General features: G+C 35.8%; 1 protein-coding gene across 8 annotated transcripts in view; it reads right to left on the bottom strand.

Annotated features, from left to right (window-relative positions):
- BCAS3 (BCAS3 microtubule associated cell migration factor) overlaps positions 1-22,690 on the bottom strand; it is a 588,867-nt gene that overhangs the window by 284,415 nt on the left and 281,762 nt on the right. For all 8 annotated transcript variants that reach the window (XM_044248512.1, XM_044248515.1, XM_044248514.1 and 5 more), the window contains 3 exons: positions 16,784-16,908; positions 14,224-14,389; positions 12,008-12,108 (listed from right to left, as the gene is read on the bottom strand). In XM_044248512.1, the coding sequence (XP_044104447.1) occupies positions 12,008-12,108; positions 14,224-14,389; positions 16,784-16,908 (392 nt within the window). The remainder of the gene's footprint in view (positions 1-12,007; positions 12,109-14,223; positions 14,390-16,783; positions 16,909-22,690) is intronic.

Below are 22,690 nucleotides of genomic sequence, written 5' to 3'. Positions count from 1 at the left end.
CAAGTAAGAAATAATGATGGTATCAATAGAAAAGAATGTATACTCTCACCTGTACCTGAAAAAAAGCAAGTCATAAAACAACTTAAAGAACATGAAGATACTAGCATCACTTACAATTTTGTAAAATAAAGAAAGACATTTAAAAATACAAAACAGTCCTTTATAAAAACTTTCCTTTTGTTTCTTTTTCAATTTTAAGGACAATTAAGAAAGGAAGGTGGATTGACATGTAAACTGTTTTTTGCCGCAAATAGTAAATGCTAAAGCAAATTACAGAAACGTCAAGATTTACTTCAGAAAGAAGCAAACAGGTCATTACAATGTAACAGAAAGAAACTGATGTTTATAAAGTTTTGATGTTGATACATCTCAACGATAAATCAGCAAGGACAGAAAAACCCATGAACTATTCCAAAGATGTGAAGACCCATGTATAGATTTGGGTATAAATAAGAAGTATGGCTCCCATAGACAAAAAAAAAAAGGAAGAAGGGAAAAGGGTAATCTAATCCAAATTTTTCAATCCATCATTTGTAAAGTTTGCCGATTGCTGGTGGTACTTTCATTTAACCATTCAACATCTTTTCATTGAAGAAAAGGTATTTAAATTTATAATGTTCCTCAAGTTATACAACACATAAACGGCTAAATTCACAGTTAACACGTCTTAAACTTTTAGCCTCCTGAAGAAAAATACCATTCATTTCACTAAAACTATCTTGCTATGGATGGACGTGTCAGTTGATAAAATTAAGTATAACTAAGAGAAATCATCAAATATAATTCAATCTGAAGTGGTTTCTTAACTACCTCAGATATTCAGACCTGGATAGAGGAGTATGACACACCCAATGACCAACAATGGACTATAAATACTCTTTAAATAAGTCCTGCATTACAAGTTTCCTCTACAAGAGAAAAACATTTCTTTCTTCCCCTTCCACCCTACCCACACTTGGGCAAATATTTATTATGGACAATGCAAGGAAATATTGTTGAGTACCTCCATCATACTCAGTACATACCACAATAGCGATGCAATCCAGGATGTTAAGTTAAATCTAATGTGACATTCGAAAGAGAGCAGCCCAGAGAAGTGCTGCATATTTAATTGCTTTTCCGGGGCACTGACAATGACCATGGTAGATAAGACCAACAATTTTTTTTCCTCTTTGTACCAATACGTTCAAAATATTATCACCGTTGTACTGTAAAACCAATAAAACAACAGAATAGTAAAATATCCTCAAATAGTTCATTCTAAACTCAAAAGTGTGACTTTATATTACAAGGAAAAGATTTGCCATTTATATTCTCATGGTTATTGCTGGTAGGAGAGCAGTACAAAACTTTGTTAGCAATCAAAATCTCTAGAATCCAACCTTAAGTGCATTGTTGACATCTTATTTTCATACTTGATAGGTAAGATAAATCTCAATACCAGCTTTAGTTACTGTCTACTTCATTATATGTAAAGACTAAAAAGTGCCAGTGAAGTCTAAGAGATTAGTAAAGCAATAACATCTTTTAAAAACAGATATACCAGTAGAGAGCCCAGCTATTCAAAAGAAACTCAGAATGACTTAGTCCTCTTCAGGATCATAAAAACCAAGATTTTTGTCAAACCAACACTAATACTTTAAAGTAAGGCTCTGGTTGCAGCTTTTAGAGTGGTTAATATTGCATCCTTACATGTCATGCTGTCTAGGGTATCATAATGGAACTTCATCACTTCTTTCTATGTTTTTTTCTGGGATAAGATTATTTCATAGAAAGTGTACTTGAATTACCAATTACATCCCCAAAAAGCCCCAGAAGGGAACTGAAATCTGTAAACACACATGGAAGTTCAGAGATTATTTCTAAAAGCTTACTGAACATAACTGCCAGGATATATATAACATGCACCGAAACAGAAGCCACACTGCGATCACCAATTCTCTGTCCTACACTAGGCAACATAGTTCCCTTAGTGTTGCAATGAATCGCATAACCTATTGCCCAAGCCAGTCACCCCCTTCCTCCTCACTTTTCTTCAGTCACCTCACAGAGTCCCAAATCCCACAGATGCAACCTCCTTAGCCACTTCTCTCCATCCTCACTAATAAGTAACTTCTTCCTTCTTTGAATTTCTATACCAATTAATTCAAGCTATTAACATAGCGCATATCACAATGTGCTACAGAAACTCGCATGTATGTTTCTTGTCTTTATGTTAGAGACAAAAGTAATAAATGCCAAAAAGTAAAAGTGCGTAGCTGGTATAATGCAAGGTAAAGGTAATACGTAGGATTTAAGCATCTGAGGTTTAAAAAATAATTATGATCTTACATTTCCACTACGAGCTATATAAGAGAGACTAGATTTACATTATCTTCTAAAATAACTAAATTAGGCCTAAGGAAAAGCCTACTTTGAACCCTCCATAGCAAGGCTTAAGAATAAGCATGGAATGGGCGCCTGGGTGGCTCAGTGTGTTAAGCCGCTGCCTTCGGCTCAGGTCATGATCTCAGGGTCCTGGGATCGAGTCCCATATCGGGCTTTCTGCTTAGCAGGGAGCCTGCTTCCTCCTCTCTCTCTCTGCTTGCCTCTCTGCCTACTTGTGATCTCTCTCTGTCAAATAAATAAATAAATAAAATCTTTAAAAAAAAACCAAACCAAGAATAAGCATGGAAAGAATCAAATTTATTCCAAGTAATATGAATGCTTCTTAGGAGTAAAGAACAATCCACCACTTAACAACATGAAACTGAAAATGCCCAGCATCCTATCAAAAATTATTAGGGATATAAAGAAGCAGAAAAACACAACCCAGACCTAGGAAAAAAATCGATCAATAGAAAAACCTCCAAGAAACATCATAGTGGTAAAAGTCATTAGAACATGGGGATTCTAAAACAGCTATTATAAAATAAATGCTCCATGTGTTCAAACACGTACATGATAAGGAAAGAAATGAAAGACATAAAAAAGACGCAACTGGGACTTCTAGGGATGAAAAATATGATATCTGAAATGAAAAAAATGCTGAATAAATTTAACAGCAGATTAGGCAAAGTAGAAAACTTGATGCATTTAAACATACAGAAATACAAATTATACAAAATCAGAGAGAAAAGTATTTTAAAGATCGAACAAAAAATTTTAAAAATTGAACAGTAAGCTGGGAAAATAACAGGTGGTCCATATACATATAACTGGAGTCACAAAAGGAGAAAAGGGGAGTGACAGAAAAAAATATTTGAACATGTAACTGCATAAAAATGTTCAAATTTCAGGAAAAAATAAATCCACAAGTCCAAGATTCCCACAAATCACAGCAGGAAAAAACCACCAAGACACTGTAGTTTTACTGATTTTTTTGTTTTTCTATATTACTTCCATTTTATCTATTGTTTATATGTTTTTATTTCTACCCTGATCTCTATCATGTCCTCCCTTTTGCTTTAATTTGCTCTACCTTTTCGAGTTTCTGAATGTGGAAGCTGAGGTCATTGCTTTCATAACATTAGGTATTATTTAGTCCTATAAAATTACTCTTGAATACTGATGTAGTGCCATGCCACATATTTTTCTATTTTCTAAGTATTCATGAGAAGTTACAAAATAGTACAGCACAGTCTTGTATAGCCTTCACCTAGTTTCAAAACGAGAAAATTACCATTGGTACAATCCAAGACTTTATTCACTCACCAGTTCTATACACATAGTTTTATATACACTCATTTGTGTGAGGGTGTGTATGTGTGTTGTTTGTGTGTTTGTATAGAGTCATATCCAATTTTGTAGCATGTTTATTTGTGGAAACTCAACTATAATCATGATATGGAGCTATGTCTTCACCACAAAGATCTACCTAACCCTTTATAATCACATCCAACACCTTCCCTTCCATTCTGTCTTTAAACCCTGGTCAAAACCAATTTGTCGTTCACCTCTCTAACTTTGTCGTTTTGATAATGTTATATAAATGGAATCCTTTCTGCTCTTGGTGTTTTTAAAATGTGTAGTAAGCGGACACCTGGGTGGCTCAGTTGGTTAAGCAGCTGCCTTCGACTTCAGGTCATGATCCCCCCGTCCTGGGATCGAGTCCCACATCGGGCTCCTTGCTCTGCAGGGAGCCTGCTTCTCCCTCTGCCTCTGCCTGCCACTCTGTCTGCCTGTGATTGCTCTCCCTCTCTCTCTCTCTGACAAATAAATAAATAAAATCTTTAAAAAAAAAATGTGTAGTAAGCAAACCTTTGAGATTGGCCTTTTCATTTGGCATAATGCCCTTGAGATTCATCCAATTTGTTGCATGTATTTATACTGCAATCCACCTTTTTTCCCTGAATAGTATTCTAAGATATGGCTCTGTTCTGTTGTCATTTTCATTCAGTTCAAAATAATTTCTAATTTCCCTTTTGATTTCCTCTGTGAACCATGTATTATTTAGAAGTATGTTGTTTAGTTTCCAAATATTTGTGGATTTTCCAAAGATCTGTTATTCATTTCTTATTTGATTCCATTGTGGTCAGAGAATATATACATTGTATGACTTGATAGCTCTTCAATTTATTAAGACATGTTTGATGGCTCAGAAGATGATCTATCCTTGTCACTGTTTGCTGTGCTCTTGAAAAGAATGTGTATTCTACCGTTGTTGGGTAGAGTATTCTAAGTAGTCTGATATTAATGTAGTAACTCAGGGTTTAAAGTATGTTTCTCCTAAGCGTCAATATAGTTGTTGTTTTTTTTAATCCAATTTGACAATCTTTGATTTTTTTCTTGGATGTTCAGACTATAACTAATATGAGTGCTGATACGCTCAGGGTTACATCATCTTGCTTATTTGTTTTCCTTTTATTTCCTTTCTTTGTGTTGGTTGCTTTTGGTTTCATTACATACATCACATACATTTTGTTATACACATCACAGTTTACCTTCAAGTCATGTTATACCACTCATATACATTCTAAAAACCTTACAAAAGGGCACCTGGGTGGCTCAGAAACATCTCAGGTCATGATCTCGGAGTCCTGGGACTGAGTTCCACATCAGACTCCCTGCTTAGCAGGGATCTGCTTCTCCCTCAGTGAGGAGTCTCCTGCTCCCTGCTGAGCAGGGGGTCTGTTTCTCTCTCTCTGTCTCAAATAAATTAAAAAACACAACCTTACAACAGTACCATTTCCCATACTCTTGGCCTTAATGCTACTATTGACATACATTATGCACACATACACACACACAATATATATACATATATACACACATTCATGTGTATATATATTTATATGTGTATTTTAAAGACCTCAATAAATGGATACTGTTTTTGTATTAACAATTAATTAATTAATTTTAAGAGAGACAGCACGCTGGGAAGGGGTGGAGGGAGAGGGAGGGTATCTTAAACAGGCTTCATGGGAGGACAGCAGCTTATGTGGGGCTAGATCCCACGACCCTGAGATCATGACTGAGCTGAAACCAAAAGTCAGATGCTTAACGGACTGAGCCACCCAGGAGCCCAAAGAGTAAATTTTATTTTAAAAATTTTATTTATTTGACACAGAGAGAGAGAGATCACAAGTAGGCAGAGAGCCAGGCAGAAGGAGTGGGAGAAGCAGGCTCCCACTGACCAGAGAGCCCAATGCTGGGCTCAATCCCAAGACACTGAGATCATGACCTAAGCCAAACACAGACACTTAACCGACTGAGCCACACAGGCACCCCAGTAAATTTTATTTTAAAGAGACATAAACTATTACAAAACCCCTCACATATTGTATATTTTAACCATTTTCAGTGTTCTTCATTCCTTTCCATCTAGTATCATTTTTCTTCTGCTTGAAGGACTTCCTTTAACATTCCATATAGAGCATGACTATTGCTGATCATTTTTTAATCTTTCATATATCTGAAAAAAACGTTCTTTCATTTTGAAGGATGGGGGAGGAGCACAGAAATCTAGATTAACAGGTGCTTCCTTTCAGTACTTAAATCTGTCATTCCTATCATTTTTGCCTTGGGATATAACGTCTTTATTTCCCTCTTGCTGCTTTTAAGATTTTTCCCTTTTTAAATGATTTTGAGCAATTTGATTATAATATACCTTGGTGGAGTTTTCTTTAAGTTTCCTGTGTTTGAGATTTATTGACCTTTGTGGATCTGTGAGTTTATAGTTTGTATCAGATTTGGACATTTTTGGGCCATTTCACTTGTCATACCACCCCTCCTTCAGAGACTCTGATTTCAAGCATAGGATTATCCCACAGCTCTGTGAAGCTATTTAAAATACTGGTTTTTTTGGTGTTTCACTTTGGATAATTTCTCTTGGCCTATCTTCGAGTTCACTAATATTTTCCTCTGCAATTCCTAATTTATACTCATCTTATCCAAGCGCAGCTTTCAGATTTAGGCTTTCTTATCCAGAACTTTGATGTGAATCTTTAAAATTTCCCAAGTTTCCATTTAACTTCTTAAACACACAGAATACAATTACAAGAACGGCTGTAGTGTCACGATTCCTGACCATGTATGAGCTCCAGGCTCTGTGCCCTCTAGGACTCTCTGATGGTTGTTTCCTTGGCTTCCGGCAGTTTCCTACAACCACCAATACTGTGTTGTGGACTCTCTGCAGATCTTCAGAGCTCACATTCTGTACAGATCCCTTCTCTCTGATGGTGTATCCCGCAAATTCTAGGTTAGGAGTTAGCAGACAGTAAACAGGGCTTTGTGGGTCATGATGACTCAAATCTGTGGTTATAATTTTAAAGTAGTCATAAACAACAGAGAAATGAAATGGCGAGGCTGTTGGAGTAAAACTTTATTTACAATAATAGTTCATAATAGTTTGCTGATAAGTGCTCTTCCTTGGTCTTACTGGACTCTCCGCTCCATCTTCCCTGTATTCCACTTGCACACACACACCCCCAACCCCTGCTACTGCAGCATGGCCCACAGACTCCTGCAAGGCAATAACTACAGGCAGTTGTAAGCCTTTTGCCTCGTTTGCTTCCCATCTCCCAGAAATCCTGTCCTTCATTCCCTGGTGTCCAGTGACTTGAAAATGTTGTTTTACATATTCTATTATTTGTCGTTGTTTCAGAGGAATGGTCAGTCTCAAAGGGAGCCTCAAGAAATACCCAATAAAAAAATATTACTTTCACATATAAAAAAGTTTTAAATCCAACCGAAATGTACATGTCTGAAACATATATGTTTTAACCATCTTCTGTGTTTTTCATTCCTTTCCATATGGTGTCAAAGGTTCTCCTCAACTTTCCTATAATGCTTTCAAAGGTAGAGAAAAACAATTATATCCCCAGTAAAACAGAGAGGTTCTATGGCTCCTGATCACCTTTTTATTGTATATCAAAGCTATGTTTCTGTTGAATGATCCCTTGTTACCACTTAACAAAGAAAACTCAATGAGTTTAGGGAGGAACCTCTCACATACCCAGGGATTACCTCAGAAATTCAAAGTCTGACCCCGCCCCCACCCCGCAACAAAGCCAGTTAATGTCAGCAACTTAAAAATACTGCTGCTGCCAAATTACCTGGAAGAAAAGGAGGAAACATTCTTTTTCCCCTAAATAAAACTTTCCCAAGTCAATTCACTAAGCCCTATCTTTAATTTACAATTTGGGAAGCTCTGAAGCGGACAAAAGAACAAGTTACTATCTATTTTGGGATCATATTCAAGGCTAGATGACATTTGTTAGTCTCCTAATGTTTATCTTTGTTTTTGGCAAAGTAATACACTGAAAAAAGTGCCTATTTTAGAAAAGGTAATTACAGTATGTAATTTTTTTTTCAAATGAGAAAAAATAGCATTAACACAAAAATTATGAATCTCCTCTGCTATAATCTTTTCATATACTATTCATGAGATTTCTTATGACCAAAGCAAAACAATTTTTTAATATTAGATTCTTGAATTTACCTTTACTGAACTACACATTAAGATCAGATTACTGTCTGTACATTCACTTTGCACATTTAATCAATCTACTCAATAAAACCATAGGAATTTGCTGATATTTTATTTCTGTTTTACTTACTCAAAATGGTAATATCTATGATTCAACCTAATAATGAAGACATCTCCACCTCCATAATGTAAAGAACATTCTAGTATAGGTCAATTTCTGATAAACCAAAATGCCTTAATTTTGTATCATTCCCATTCAATTAATATAGGTGGGAAATATCATGACAGTTACGAACACAAAATTTGGGGTGCTTGGGTGGCTGAGTTCTTTAAGCATCTTACTCTTGATTAGGCTCAGGTTGTGATCTCGGGGTCATGAGATGGTAGCCCTGCGTGGGTCTGCTGCTAGGAGCCTGCTTACTCTGTCCCTTCCCCGCCCACCTGACACCCCCTCATGCTCTCTCTCTAAAAAATCAAAGTTTTTCTAAAAACACAAAATTTTGGTTTTTACTTCCTTCACTTTAAATTAGGTGATAAGTCTTTAGTGTTTCAGGAAGATTTCTCTTCCCTTCCCCCACCATTTACCCTTTTGCCACATATGCAGAACTCTGTTTATCAACCACCAGTGAGTGTATTTATTATGATTACAGGGCTGGAAGGGGAGTGGGGATTCCTTGCTAAACATCCTGCTCTCCTACTCTCTTCTCCCTGAGACAAAGTCTCTTTCCCATTTCCATTTACATCATGCTTTGTCTACTATTATTATCATTTCCGGAGTTTGTACAAGTCTGCTTCATTTGATCCACAGATCCAAAATATAACACCAAAAAAAAAAAAAAAATGCTTGCAACATCTGAGAAAATGCTTGCAACATCAAATTAGCATTAGAGTTTTACTCCGAATGGTTATATCTGAAAATACTTCCAGTAATATATTTATCAATTCTTCAAGTTGAGAAGTAAGAGGTGATTTTCAATATGGTTAAGTAAAACAAAAAACTCCTCGGCATCAGGTATGGTATACTTGTGTTTTAAGAGGTCACAACATCTTTTCAAATGGTTTCAGTAAGAGGAACTAGAGACAAAGCAAAAGGGTACTCAGAATGTCTTCTTAATGAAGCTCTAACTTACATAAAGGACTCAACAGATGGGCAGGTAAAGACATTTTCTCTAAACTGGCTCTAGCATTGCTTTTACCAATTATATTTCAGGCTTTTACTCCTCTGACACAGATGTCCATTTTTTGCATATTTAATTGCTTCAGTCCTGTAATATATGGCATGTCCAGGACTCCCAATCAAATTATCTTTCTTTATCTAAGGAAACGGGGACTTTAAAATCAGACTAATCTGGGGCAATTGGGTGGCTCAGTCATTGGGTGTCTGCCTTTGGCTGGGGTCATGATCCCAGGATTCTGGGATCAAGCCCCGAGTCAGGCTCCCTGCTCAGTGGGAAGCCTGCTTCCTCCCTCTCCCCCTCTCCCTGCTTGTGTTCTCTCTCTCCCTCTCTCTGTCAAATAAATAAATAAAATCTTTAAAATCAAAATAAAATAAAATCAGGCTACTTCTGTGTCTCTGCCATCAATATAAAGAATATAAAATTAATTACAGAATTACCTATCTCTTAGGTGTTTTTTTTTAAAGACCTACTAAATTATATCAGTGGTATTTCACAAAGTAAGATAAAACAAATTAATTACATCGATCACTTACACAGCAGATATTACAACATGATCAGAATCACACTGTCGGAATAGGTATTATTAAGTCCCTGAAGTCTATTATTTGAAAATCAGTACTTTTGAGATAAGAAACAAAGACACCGATGATGCTTAAACTGTTTTACAGGTTTTTTTCCCTTTTTTAAAAATTTAAATTCAAGTTAGTTACTGTATAGGGTGGATGTTTACAGTTTTTACAGAACTTTAGCATCCCTTCGTTGACCATAACAATACCTTTATAAGAGTAAATATTATTATTAATATTTTATATTTATCAAATAATTGAGAGGTGATTTGGAACTGGAACTCCGGCCTTTTTATCCTTGTCCCAGGCTAGTCCATCTGGAATGGTCTAACATAAAATGCATTTATATGACATATTTTCATTAGAAACCATAGAATTTTCAGTGACTCCTTTCTTTCAAATTATCTCTAATTCTTTTAGAGATAATTTGAAAGAAAGGAGTCACTGAAAATTCTATGGTTTCTAATGAAAATATGTCATATAAATGCATTTTATGTTAGACCATTCCTTTTGTATTCCAACTCTGCAACATCTCACAGGTTTGTCCTGACTTTTCCGTAATACAGACTGAATTGAAGCCCTCTCATCCAGGATCACTGAGCCTCCTCCACACCCCTCCACTCCTCTGAACCTCACATTACAACATTGCCAGAGTGCCTTTCTAAAATGCAGTTCTGACAGTGTCACTCCAGTGCCTGAAAACATTTGGTGGCTTGCTACTGCCTACAGTGGTGGTTCTAAACTGTGCACCTAGAGATCTCTGTAATTCTGAGAACTGGACAAAGGTGTTTAGAGCTGCTAAAATAAGCAACGTCAATCAGCTTAATTTGCCAGAACACAAAAATTAAGGGACAGAGCTGCATTTGGTTTTTGCCCTAATTTTTGTTCTGTGTATCTTTTTGCCTATATACTGTTCGCCTACTGGACACAATAAATAACAAAATATCAAAATAACAAAACAAAGCAAACGAAGATGAATTCTGGGTCAACTCTACCGCATTCAAAATGAAAAAATAGCAGTGGTTATTTTCACCCCTGTTGAGAGGTAGGGGGGAATATGTTCTTATGATTTAAATTTGATATTGTATAAATGTCATTTTTTCCTAATTCAATGATTCAAATGGTAAGTACTAAATGTATGCTTCCATGACCTAATAACAACTATAGGTGCCTGTAAACTCTGCTTCTTGAACCCAAAACCACTTACATATACCTCTCTCTGAGGACTTTGGCAAGTGAAATTCAGCACTCATAGTTCACTGATAAACCCATCTCATTTTATTTTACTTTTTAATTAAACACCTGCTCCCAAATTAGTGAATTCACTGAGAACAGAAGCAACATGCTATTCATGTTTAACTCATAAGTGCCTGACACAGAGAAGTCACTCAGTAAATCCATGCTGGAAGAATCAGTGAATTCAATTTTAAAAGAGAGCGAGACTGCCAACTACGAGTTACAATTACGGACTTTTAGAAATTTCAAATAAAGTCGGTAAATCTTCTGTTTCCAGTATAATATATAACACATTATAAACATAAAGTAAAACAGTTTTAGAACTATTTCACTTTGTGCTGCTAAAACAGCCAGGCAAGATAGTAAGTTCAATACAACAAAACTCCATTAAAAGCATGTCAATGTTGATTTTTAGGAAGTTTCTTAAAAACATACAGGACTCACAGCCACCAAGTTAAATTAAGGATCCAGTCAATCCTACAAAATTAAATTAAAATTGTAAAGAATTTTTAATTCTATGACCATAAACTGGATAATAAATGTTAAATTGTCTTTCCATGCCTCCCCTACAAAATAAGCTGTTTCTACCTCAATGTACATGTTCTCAAGTGAAGAAAGAATATGGATCAATTTCTATAAATGTCAGGGCTTAGATATAAAAATAAACAAACAAATAAATGCCCAGTGGGGTTGCAATCATTACTTTACTGTTCCCAGTAAAATCTACAGAAAGAAAACCTGGCTGATACTTTTCACAGTGAAACATGCTTTTTTTTTTTCATGTCAGAAACAGATACCAAGTTTTATGAAGTTTATTATATCCTAGTATCCTCCTTTTAAAAAAAAACTTTCAAGACTACCAGATATATCCCCATGAACTTATATAACTGCAGGTGTACATCTCATGGCTACGGAACATGAACAGCCAGAGGCATACTTAATGTGTACTAAGGTTTACGGTTTACATTTATATTAAATATGTTACTTGTCTCAATCTGATTTTTATGGCCTATGGTCTGTGGACCTGTGGTAATATGCATGAATGCATTAAAAGTCAGCATTTTAAGATAAATCTCAAAACACTGTACGGTAGGTAAAAAACAATGGAAACTACTTACGGCCAGCAAGCAGGAACTGATAATACTGGACTGCATCTGCAGCAAGGAGCAGAGGGTGGTTTGCATTAAATGGTGGTTGCAATTCATTCCATTGAGGAGTTCTAAGAAACGGCAGAAGAATATTAATATTTAAGGTTAATAGATGGGATGTAAATCACATCACTGTCACCACTTATAGACATTGATATAAACTCACACTATCTTTGTAATCATTAAAGTGAACTTGTTGGGAGTGCTGAAACCTAAAATACAAGGCCATCTGCTTAAAAAGAATAAAAAAGGTGGTGGTGACTCATACAATTACATAGAGCTGATATTGGTTTAATAGCAGAAGACCTTCCAATAGGATAGACAAGACATTCAAAGCCCTGGACAGAGAGGAAGCATGTTACTCAACGTCAAGATAAAGTAGCTCTAATTTTACTTAATTTCAGATAACTGCTGGAGCTCACTACTCTCAGAATATGTGTATATTTTTTAAAATAAAATAAAGCAGGTAAAAGTGCTTTTAAAAAACCCACACAGTTAGGGGCGCCTGGGTGGCTCAGTGGGTTAAAGCCTCTGCCTTCGGCTCAGGTCATGATCTCAGGGTCCTGGGATCGAGCCCCGCATTGGGCTCTCTGCTCAGTGGGGAGCCTGCTTCCGTCTCTCTCTCTCTCTGCTTACTTGTGATCTGTCTGTCAAATAAATAAATAAAATCTTAAAAAAAAAAAACCCACACAGTTAAGTTAATGGCTGACTTATTACAGACCTAATTAGAATCTCAGTTCCAAAATAAGCCATTTATTTCAACAATGATGGTGCAGTAATTTTAATTAGATCTGCCTGTTCCTAAATAGCTTGATAAATAAGATATTGATCAGATCAATCTAGTCCAGTAAAGTAGTAAAGAATGCTGGAGCCTTCAAAAATCAATATAAGAATATTTTAAAACATCAAAAGGAGAAGGATCATTTTCATATACATTTTTGTCTGTTTCCTTCCATAGTTGTCAGGACAAATTTTTTTCTGTCTCTTCTATACCCTTATACACTGTGTCGAACAGGTTTTATTCTAGATTTTATTTCTCCCTCTTGACACTTGCTTATAAAGATTCTAATGATCATGTACTTTTGAGAAGGGCTCCAATTCTTAATAAACATTTCTACAGTGTTTAGCCATTATATCTTGGTGAAACCTTCCAATCTGTTTATATTCATTTCCAGTCCCCTTAATGGTTATTCCAATATACTTTCTATTTTCAGTGAACATGAGACTGGAAATAGAGCAAGCACTAAAGCTCTATATGTGGAATAGAAAAAAAAAAAAAAACAAGTTCTGAAAACTGTAATACAAAGATGCAAGGACAAGGTAACTCAAAGGGGCAAACAAAGACAACTGAAAACATGATCACACAAAAATCTGTACATGAATGTTCTCAGCAGCATAATTCATGACAGCTAAAAAGTAGAAGTGTCATCTACTGATAGATAAATGAGAAGAATAAACAAATGGACACAAAACGTGGCATATCCATGCAATGGGCTATTATTTGGTCATAAAAAGGAATCAAGTTCTGATGCATGTTATAACATGGATGAACCTTGAAAACATTATGCTAACTGAAGAAAATCAGATGAAAAAGGTCACATGTTATATGATTCCATTTATATGTAATGTCCATAGTAGGCAGATCCAAAGAGACAGAAAGCAAATTGGCTGAAGGGTTTGGTGAAAATGGAGAGAGACTGCTAATGGGTATAGGGTTCCTTTCGGGGGTAATGAAAATTGACTGTGGTGATGGGTGTACAATGTACTGAAAATTCACTTTAGAAGGGTGAACTGTATTATATGTAAATTATAAATCAAAAAAGGAATTACTGATACCTGCAACAATAGGGATGGATCAAAGTAATTTTGCCGGGTGGAAAGAAGCAAGACAAAATAAAAAGAGCACACACACTATGATTCCATTTATATAAAATTCTAGAAACTATAAACTAATCTCTGATGATAGAAAGCAGTGGTTGCCTGGGGCTCAGTGGGTGAGGTAGGGATGAAGAGGGGCAAGAGGCAAAGAGGCACAAGAAAACCTATGAGGGTGATGGACATACTTATAATGTTGATCACAGTGATGGTTTCACAGCTGTATACATATATCAAATTTGATCAGATTGTAGATTTTCAATATTTTACACCTCAATAAAGCTGCTAAGGACAATGGAAAGAGGTCTTACCTAACCAGGGTCCAGCTGGCTCGAGGTGAGGTCATTACTTCCAGTGGGGTGTCATCACTAATCTTGGGGGCAGTGCTGAGCGGCCGTGGCTCCATCATGTGCTCCACTAAGGTCCCATAGCAGCTAATGATGTAGAGAGACTCAACTACAACTTGTTTGGACTGATCTACAAACAGAAAAACAAATCCTCGTTTTGCAATAATGGCATAAAAGGAGCACAGTGCAATTTTTACAAGTTATTGACCTTTCCAACCATTTTTGACGCTGTTGAGAGAAAATATGGCAGGAAATGTTTTATGTGGTGCCTGCTCCCTGCCTAAAGGTTGCTTCTTAGAGGTGAATGCTAATGAGTATGAGAATCAAAATGTTTTTAAATCTTAAGCAATTTATTTCAAAAATGATGAAAAGATTCTCAAAATTCTAATACAATGAAACATTTCACAGCCTTTTGCATTTTTCTGCCATGTAATTTGTTCCCCATTATAAAAAATGAACGATAGCAGGTGGGATAGGGACGGGCTGACTGGAAAGGAACAACATAGGGACAAAAAAGTAGTTATGCAGGATGTACCAATTCAACTGCAGGAGAGGCTCTCTGCATGCCTAAATCAGCCTAACTTCTCCTCTGCTTTCTCTCAGAACGCTTTATTGTTTTTTTTAAAGACTGATTTGTTTATTGGACAGGGGAGGGCCAGAAGGAGAGGTAAGGAGAGAATCTCCAGCAGACTCTCCCCGCTGAGCAAGGATTCTTGACACAGGGCTCGATCGCATGACCCTGAGATTACAACCTGAGCCAAAATCAGGAGTCAGACACTTAACCAACTGAGCCACCCAGGCATCACAAACTTTTTTTTTTTAATCTGGATTAAAACAAATAAATGAAAAACATGCACATCCTCCCTCCACCCAATCTTCTTTCTTCTTTCCTCTCCATGGGATCACTGGCCTCTATGGTAAAGGAAGACCACTCATACTTTAAGGTCAGGTGCTGAATATGGTTCTAATCAAATGGCTTTATAAGGAGTACACATGTCCTCACTACAAAAACAGGTTTAGTCCTCTATCTTGGGTTTTACAGTAAACCCAGGAGCATATAAAATGACTCATGAATGCTGGGTGGGTCACCTTATCTCCATGCCAGAGGAATCAATTACAGCTGATTTGAGAAAATGGCTAACGACCAGTCAGTGGGACATAAAGGAGGAGTAAGTTAAAAGGGTAATTAGAACAGAAGGGAGAAGCATTTGAAATTGAGCTTCACAGAGGGTTTTAACTAGTAACAAAAAGTCATTTTGATAGCATCATTAAAACTAAGGAGGTAACAAAAAAATAGAGATGGGATAAGAAAATGGAAGGCTTACAAACTTTACTGTATCCTCTCCCACTTAGGCAAGGAACCTGCTGTGCCTGAGATCCTATTTCCAAGGAAAAGGTCACAGAAAGGCGATAACGAGGGAGAGGGCTGATGTCTGACTGCCAGTACTGAGCGTAAAGCAGGGCCATTTTGCCAAGAACAATACAGCCTGTGGAGCTGGGCAGAGAAGAGCCTCGCTAACAACTCAGTTTGTGACCTACTTTAATAGTGCTGAAATAATAAGGGCACAATCTTAACATTCAAAATTAAATACCTGATCCACGAATGCAGGCACTCCTCTACACACAAGCAATAAGGAGTAACATACTAAAGCAGTAATTATACAAAAATTTTAGTTATTGGTCTTGGCAAATGAAGCAGGGATTAAAAAAACACAACTCTATAAATTCAGAGGAGCAATGGTTACCATAAAAGATGATTCTTAGGGGTGCCTGGATGGCTCAGTGGGTAGACTGTCCGACCCTTGATTTCAGCTTAGGTTGTGACCTCAGGGTCATGGGATTGATCCCCGTGTCAGGCTCCATGCTCAGTGTGGAGTCTGCTTGAGATTCTCTCTTTTCCTCTCCCTCTGCCTCTCCCCTTGCTTTCACACGTGCTCTCTCTCAAATAAATAAATAAATCTTTTTTAAAAAATGACTCATTTATGAGCAGGAGCCTGTTTTTATCTTTTAACTTATAACATGGCAAAGTTGTTGGTGGTGGTTTTTTATTTGTTTCTTAACATCAGGACAGCGCTTTAGAAAACCCGGATTCAAACTCGGATGCCATCACTCCCTAACTAGTGCTTTCAGCTAAGATATTCAAACTTTTTGGATTCGAGCTCCTTGTCTCTAAAACAGGGAGAACACCTCAGAGGCAATGGCATGGAATTTGCTTGTCACAAATGTAAGTATAAAATAATGGAAAAATGCAGATTGGAATGGAATTAACGATGTTGAGGACACTGGTAGACTGTCATCAACAAAGCAAAATACATTTGGATGGGCAATTAATTTCACATTTATAGTGAGAGGATAGTCTTTGTCCTTAATGAGGCTTGACTAGTTGAGGAGAAACATGCTAACTGAATGGGAAAATGGATTCAGAGAATACTGGGTTCAAGATTATTCAGGAAGAACTACTATGACTTTCCCTCAAGAAACAAAAATTATAAGTGGCAAGTTTAATCTACATTAAGCTCCATACCTTTTTCTCTTTTCAGACCTGCATTATTTGCAAACCACGATCTGGATGTCCCGAACATTGCGGCCACACAAAATTCTCCGCCCATCGATTTGCTGGGTGAAATTTGTGGAGGTGGTTTAACTTTGCTTAAAAAATAAAATGATAGTAAAAAACAATTAACCATGATGGAATCACAGACCTCAAGACAGTAACATTATTTTCTTTAAAATTTCACCTCTGAGAATTCAAACCCTCCAATGTGGACATGCATTTTGCCTTAAGTGATGACTGGTGCTGTGAAACTATATTCTGCAGTAGAAGTACAATTCGTACAGAATTCTGGATATTATCACAATAGTAACATATAAAAACAATAAAAATTAACCCCTTTTTGAGGTATGTGTTGGTGAAATCCAAGTCCCCTTCTTTTCAGATGGATAACATTTCCTTGAAGATTTTAAAGTGGAACAATAGAACCAGTGTAAGTATTTCACAGTAATAAAATCATTTACCATTTCACTTTGATATATAAGATGTGGGACTGACAGGACAATTGAATGGAGACGGCATGTATGAAAATAATGAGATGATACAGAATGAAACCCCGCAAATGGTTCAGCCACAATGCTACATACAGTTAGACAATGTAGGGGGAGAAGCTCGAATGTTCTAACGCAATCATATCCACTAATTAAACTATTCGTTTATTTTTTCTTCAAGGCTTTGTGAAAACAATGTGTGTTTCTGCTCTGTTCTTCACATGTTTGAGGATGCCTTAAATCACTGATGTAACTACCATAAAAAAGTACTTGCTTTCCTCTTTGTTTTCTCCAAATTAGCTTTTATACCATCCACTTCTAATATCAATCTTTCATCTTCTGTGAAATTCTAGTATTTCTCTTCTGATTTGGCATAGGCCACCTCAAAGCTCACTGGCAATTCTGCTGGCCACCTCAGATAAATGGTGGTCAGACTTTCTCTAATTCACACACCAGAAAATAGCCTCACTGCACACTGGTCAAGATCACCGCCCAGTCTGGACACCAGAGCTCTGATGTTCCTACACTGCTACTCAGTCTCCAGTGTCAAATAACATCATTTCTACCTTCTTTTGTTCACTGTCCTTTATCTCTTTATCTTTTAGTAAAGTATGATTAGGTGGAGAAAGATTGGGTTTGGGAGCTGAGAAGAAACCTGAATGCTGCCACTTCTTAGCTATGTGATTTTGGTTGAGTTATTTAACTTCTCGGGGCTCAGATGGCTAATATGTAAAATAAAAATAGTAACGCCTATTTCATAGGGTTATTTTAAGCATTATTTGTTATTTATTTCTGTTATATTTCTTATTACTTGTTCTTTGTTCTCTAAGTGGGCTCCGTGGCTAGAAGTACCATCCGAGTACTTCTTAGATATACAAATATTCATCAAGCCACACTCCAAACTCTGGGGGTAGGGCCTAATCATCTGTGCTTTTAGTTTCAGTAATTTTTTTTTAACAAGACCTCCAAGAAATTCTGGTGCATGCTCAGGTTTAAGAACCACTGTATCAGAGCAAGCACGTAAGGCAATCACGGCAGTGCCTTCCTGTATGATGGTACTCAACAGGGTTAACTGTCTCCTATACGGCACACCACCCTCACCTAATTTTCCTAAACATCAAACTGTGCTTTGGTAATCTCAGTTTGCAGGTCCCTGTGACACCTGAAAGTTTTCCATGTATTTTATTTCCCCAGCCTTCTGCTCTGACATCTTCCTCCTACAGAAAGCAAAAAGTTTGGGTCAGAGTCCACTCTGATTGGTCTTTCTGGCTCTCCCTTTGTGCCAAATCTATGGTAATGCCCTTGTCATATATGAAAAGGCCTCTTCTTTCCATCATTAACATTTCTTTTTTTTTTTCCATCATTAACATTTCTTAATCACTTCACATCATTACCCAAAAAAAACCACACCCCAGCCTAACCTACCAACACCAGCCACAGTCAGACTTCCAGTGACAGCGAATTAAGAGACATGGTTTTTTTAAAAAAAGTTTTTTGATGAAATGAACCTGATTCTAGAAAGTTTCACATCTTCCTGGTTTCATCTACCACAACTACAATAACCTACCAGTAGAAAAGAAGACTCCCACACCTTGACCCCACCTACCCCAGAACAAACACACACCTTTCCTAGGTATCAGGGTAACCACCATCAGATTACACTTTCCAGTCATGATGCTCATTGCTGTAATACCTTAAAGTGTAAATTCTCCTTCAAAGCCTTTATTTCCACCATCACTGAACTGCTATCACTGAGCCAATAAGTTCCTATAACTAGCATTTTTTAGTTCCTTTGGCCATTTTTAACCCTTAAGAGTTTGGGGAGTTTGGAGATAGAAGGAGAAAAAAAGCCATTCCAGAATTTACTGAAAGGTGTTTCCAATTACATAACTAGTGTTTTTACTAGAATCACCATCAGGGAACAATAATACTACAATGTACAAATAAGCTTCACAGGGACAATTCAAAGCTTTTTGGAAATTACTGAATGCTATTTTTGTTTTTGTTTTTTTAAGACATGTGGTAAGCAATGAGAGAGAAAACAAGTGGGTATGACACTTCTTCAGAGAGACTATGGCACATATAAAGTATGCCTCCTAAACAGAACTGAAAAACGGTTGCTATTAGGCAAGATAGTTCCTTGATAACACAGTAATAAAGAGTAGAAATACGATAACAATTTATTCTTTGGCCATGCAAAAATATATTCTGTATGTGTTTATTAGCTTCCAGTCTAATCAACTGATGCCAAAAGCTAAAACCTCTTATACTTCTATAACACAACATACAACTCAGCTTCTGAACACACAACTAAAAAGCATCAACATGGTATTATTTTACACAAACTCGCTATCTCCTACAGGGAATAAGTATCTTATGATAAAGGTATGCTTAAAATTATGTAAAGAATGACCATTTTCATTTTTATACACTATTTCTTCTTTTTCCTCTGATGGGGCCTTAATAAATCACATTAGCAAAAGTCTGTGTTTAGTGAGTGATTAAAACAGTTTCCATCCCTGAAGTACCAGGGTGGCTCAGTCAGTTAAGCATCCTACTCTTGATTTTGGCTCACATCATGATCTCAGGGTTATGAGATCAAGCCCCACATCAGCTCTGCACTGGGTGTGGATCCTGCCTGGGATTCTCTCTCTCTCTCTCTCTCTCTGCCCCTTCCCAAAGAGTTTTCATCCCTGAGAATAACTTGCTGTTCTCCTCCGTGGCACAGTGCTGTCTAGTGGGGAGGAAGCATATCTGGTGAACATATTCATAGCAAGTCATTTCTACCATCAAACTACATTTGGGATGACTGTGGTTAACAAAACAGAATATAAAGATATGTGTCTAGAAGACTTTCAGAAAAATTAAAAGGAGAAGTAATATAAAGAAAAGATTACCACTAATTAAGTATTTCTATACAAGGGAAGAAAAATTTCACTTTGATTCATTTTGCCCTTTATCCTAAGTTTTAAAAGGACTAACAAGGAATTTGGAATGGAGGCAGAACTGAACTTTTCCAAAATAACCCAGAATATTTCTAATGCAAAATAACCTTTTGTTGGCAGAAAAATAAAACACTGAAAAATGATACATATGTGAAAGGAACAAAAGATAAAAAGTACTAGCCTTGTAAATCATGTTCACTTCTATACTGGTGACCCAATCCTTTTAGAAAAGCATTCTAATACTACCTTTTTTTCCATCTTCCTTTCAACATCTCCCTTTATCCTCCAAAAGGGGCTTAATAAATCCCATTACAAAACATTTGCAAGTTTTAAAAGAAGACCTGTGAGTGTTTGGAGGCCTTCCCACATTTATTTATTAATTTATTAAATAGTCCGATATAAAAAATAAAATTTCAATGTATATGGCACCCAGAAATTTAATTGTGTTGATCATGGTTTTAAAGAAAAACAAAACAAACTGATGGAGCTCATGGACTCCTCTGAGAACTCCTGCTCCTTACTCCCCTGAGTCCATCATAAATAGCCTCATGTTCAAAAATGAAAAGTAAAATTTAGCTTAATTTGTGAGCAGTGTATAAAAGAAAAATGGAATGAATTCAACTTTCATTATTATTTTTAACTTCCATTTATTATTTTTGCCCTACCGAGCAAAATAATGATTATAAAAATATCATATTTACTAAACTTGATACAAGAGAACAACATAATAAAAAGTAAAACAAAGAAAAACAAAACAAGGTACTGAATTAAAACTCAGGAGTTTCACTCTTTTTCACTTCTATTGGGAGACTTAACCACCTAACTATAGCATGAGAATCATTTTCACTGCTATCATAAGTTCTGGGGCTATTAACATTATGACCTCTTTTAAAATACTTACAAAGACTATTGAAGTTATCCCATTGGCTTTAACTGTATTATATAATCCAGTCAGATGAACATATCAAATTTCTCTAGCCTCTTTTTCTCTCTACATCCTACTGCAAAGAGAAAAAAGCAAAACTCTAATAATATCTGCCTTAAAAGTACAGAAAAATTATGTCCGTCTGGGTAAATCTACTACATCCCATAGAATAGGACGTAAGAGGGGTATCTGCACATGGCATGAAAAGCAGCAATGACGTCCACTGCCTTGTTTAAAGGCACAAACATGGAAAGAGTTAAATTGGGATAGAAGCACTGTTTCTTTCCTTTTCCACTGTAAATGTTAATATAATATTGCTGTAAGAATTACAAGTGGTATGTTATAATATCTTTGCTTGTAAGAAAAAAAAAATCTTATCTTTATATTCCTCACTGTGATTGAGCTTTTAAAAGGAATTTAGAAGTTTTTTTTTCACTCTAAACTTTATTTTTCTAAGAGAAGAACTAAGAGGGAAACTGAAAGTATTTTATTTTAAATAAGGATATTAATAATATACCTAAAATTATTCTATCACAAATTATTCTTAAAGATCTAACAGATTAATGTAAACTTAAGAAGATTCTCATCTTTATATAAAACTTTTCTTTCAAAAATGAATTTATAATATTTTAAATATCCTCAAAAGAACAAGAGGAGTTTAGTTTAAATGAACTGTTTACATATATATAAACTGAATGGTCTCAGCACTAATTAAAACTTTAAATATAATTTGATATGTAAGTTTTAATTTTTCTTTAAATTAACCTGATATAACACAAACCCAGGTTATGAGTATGGGATATATTCAAATGGGCTTTCATCTACACTATTATGTATATATATTTTTCTTTTGATAAGCAACTAAAAAATAACAGCAGTTTAAACATAATACTACATGTACACTGGGAGCTCAATAAATACTTATTACTTAATTGTAATATTGGGAGCAAAATTCATTTTAAAAAGTTCACAATGGCTATTTCTCTTAAAATTTCTATATTAAAAATATGTTATATGTGTGATTCTTTTATAATATTTTACAACATTATATTATAATATAAATTATATTATGATTATTATATAAAATATTATACAATATTTTACAGTCATTCGGACTCAAATATCCTGGAGGATGCATAATCCCCAGAGTTCATAAAATGGCTAAAATGTCAAAGACGGTCCATACAACTTTCCAACAAGCTTATTTTGTTATCAAAAGGGCAGACATTATTTTAAACTGACTCACTGCAACTGCATGAATTTAAACAAATCAGTTTATCAAAGAATAGAGAATTAGTAGAAATTGTGATCTACCAAGAGCAAAATCTTAGCTAAATACAAAGGTTGCTACTTGAAAGTATTTTAAAAAATTGCATGAAATGTCCATTCCATTTTAAGAGGAACTATACAAATTTCATATTCTTCTAAAATACAAATATCACACTGCAACTGGAAATACTATAAACATATTTATTTGGCATAATGTTTTATTTCATAATGGTAAATAAAAACATCCTCA

Source organism: Neovison vison, chromosome 5 (assembly GCF_020171115.1).
Source record: "Neovison vison isolate M4711 chromosome 5, ASM_NN_V1, whole genome shotgun sequence".
Lineage (NCBI taxonomy): Eukaryota > Metazoa > Chordata > Mammalia > Carnivora > Mustelidae > Neogale > Neogale vison.
This window is presented reverse-complemented; position numbering and strand designations above follow the sequence as displayed.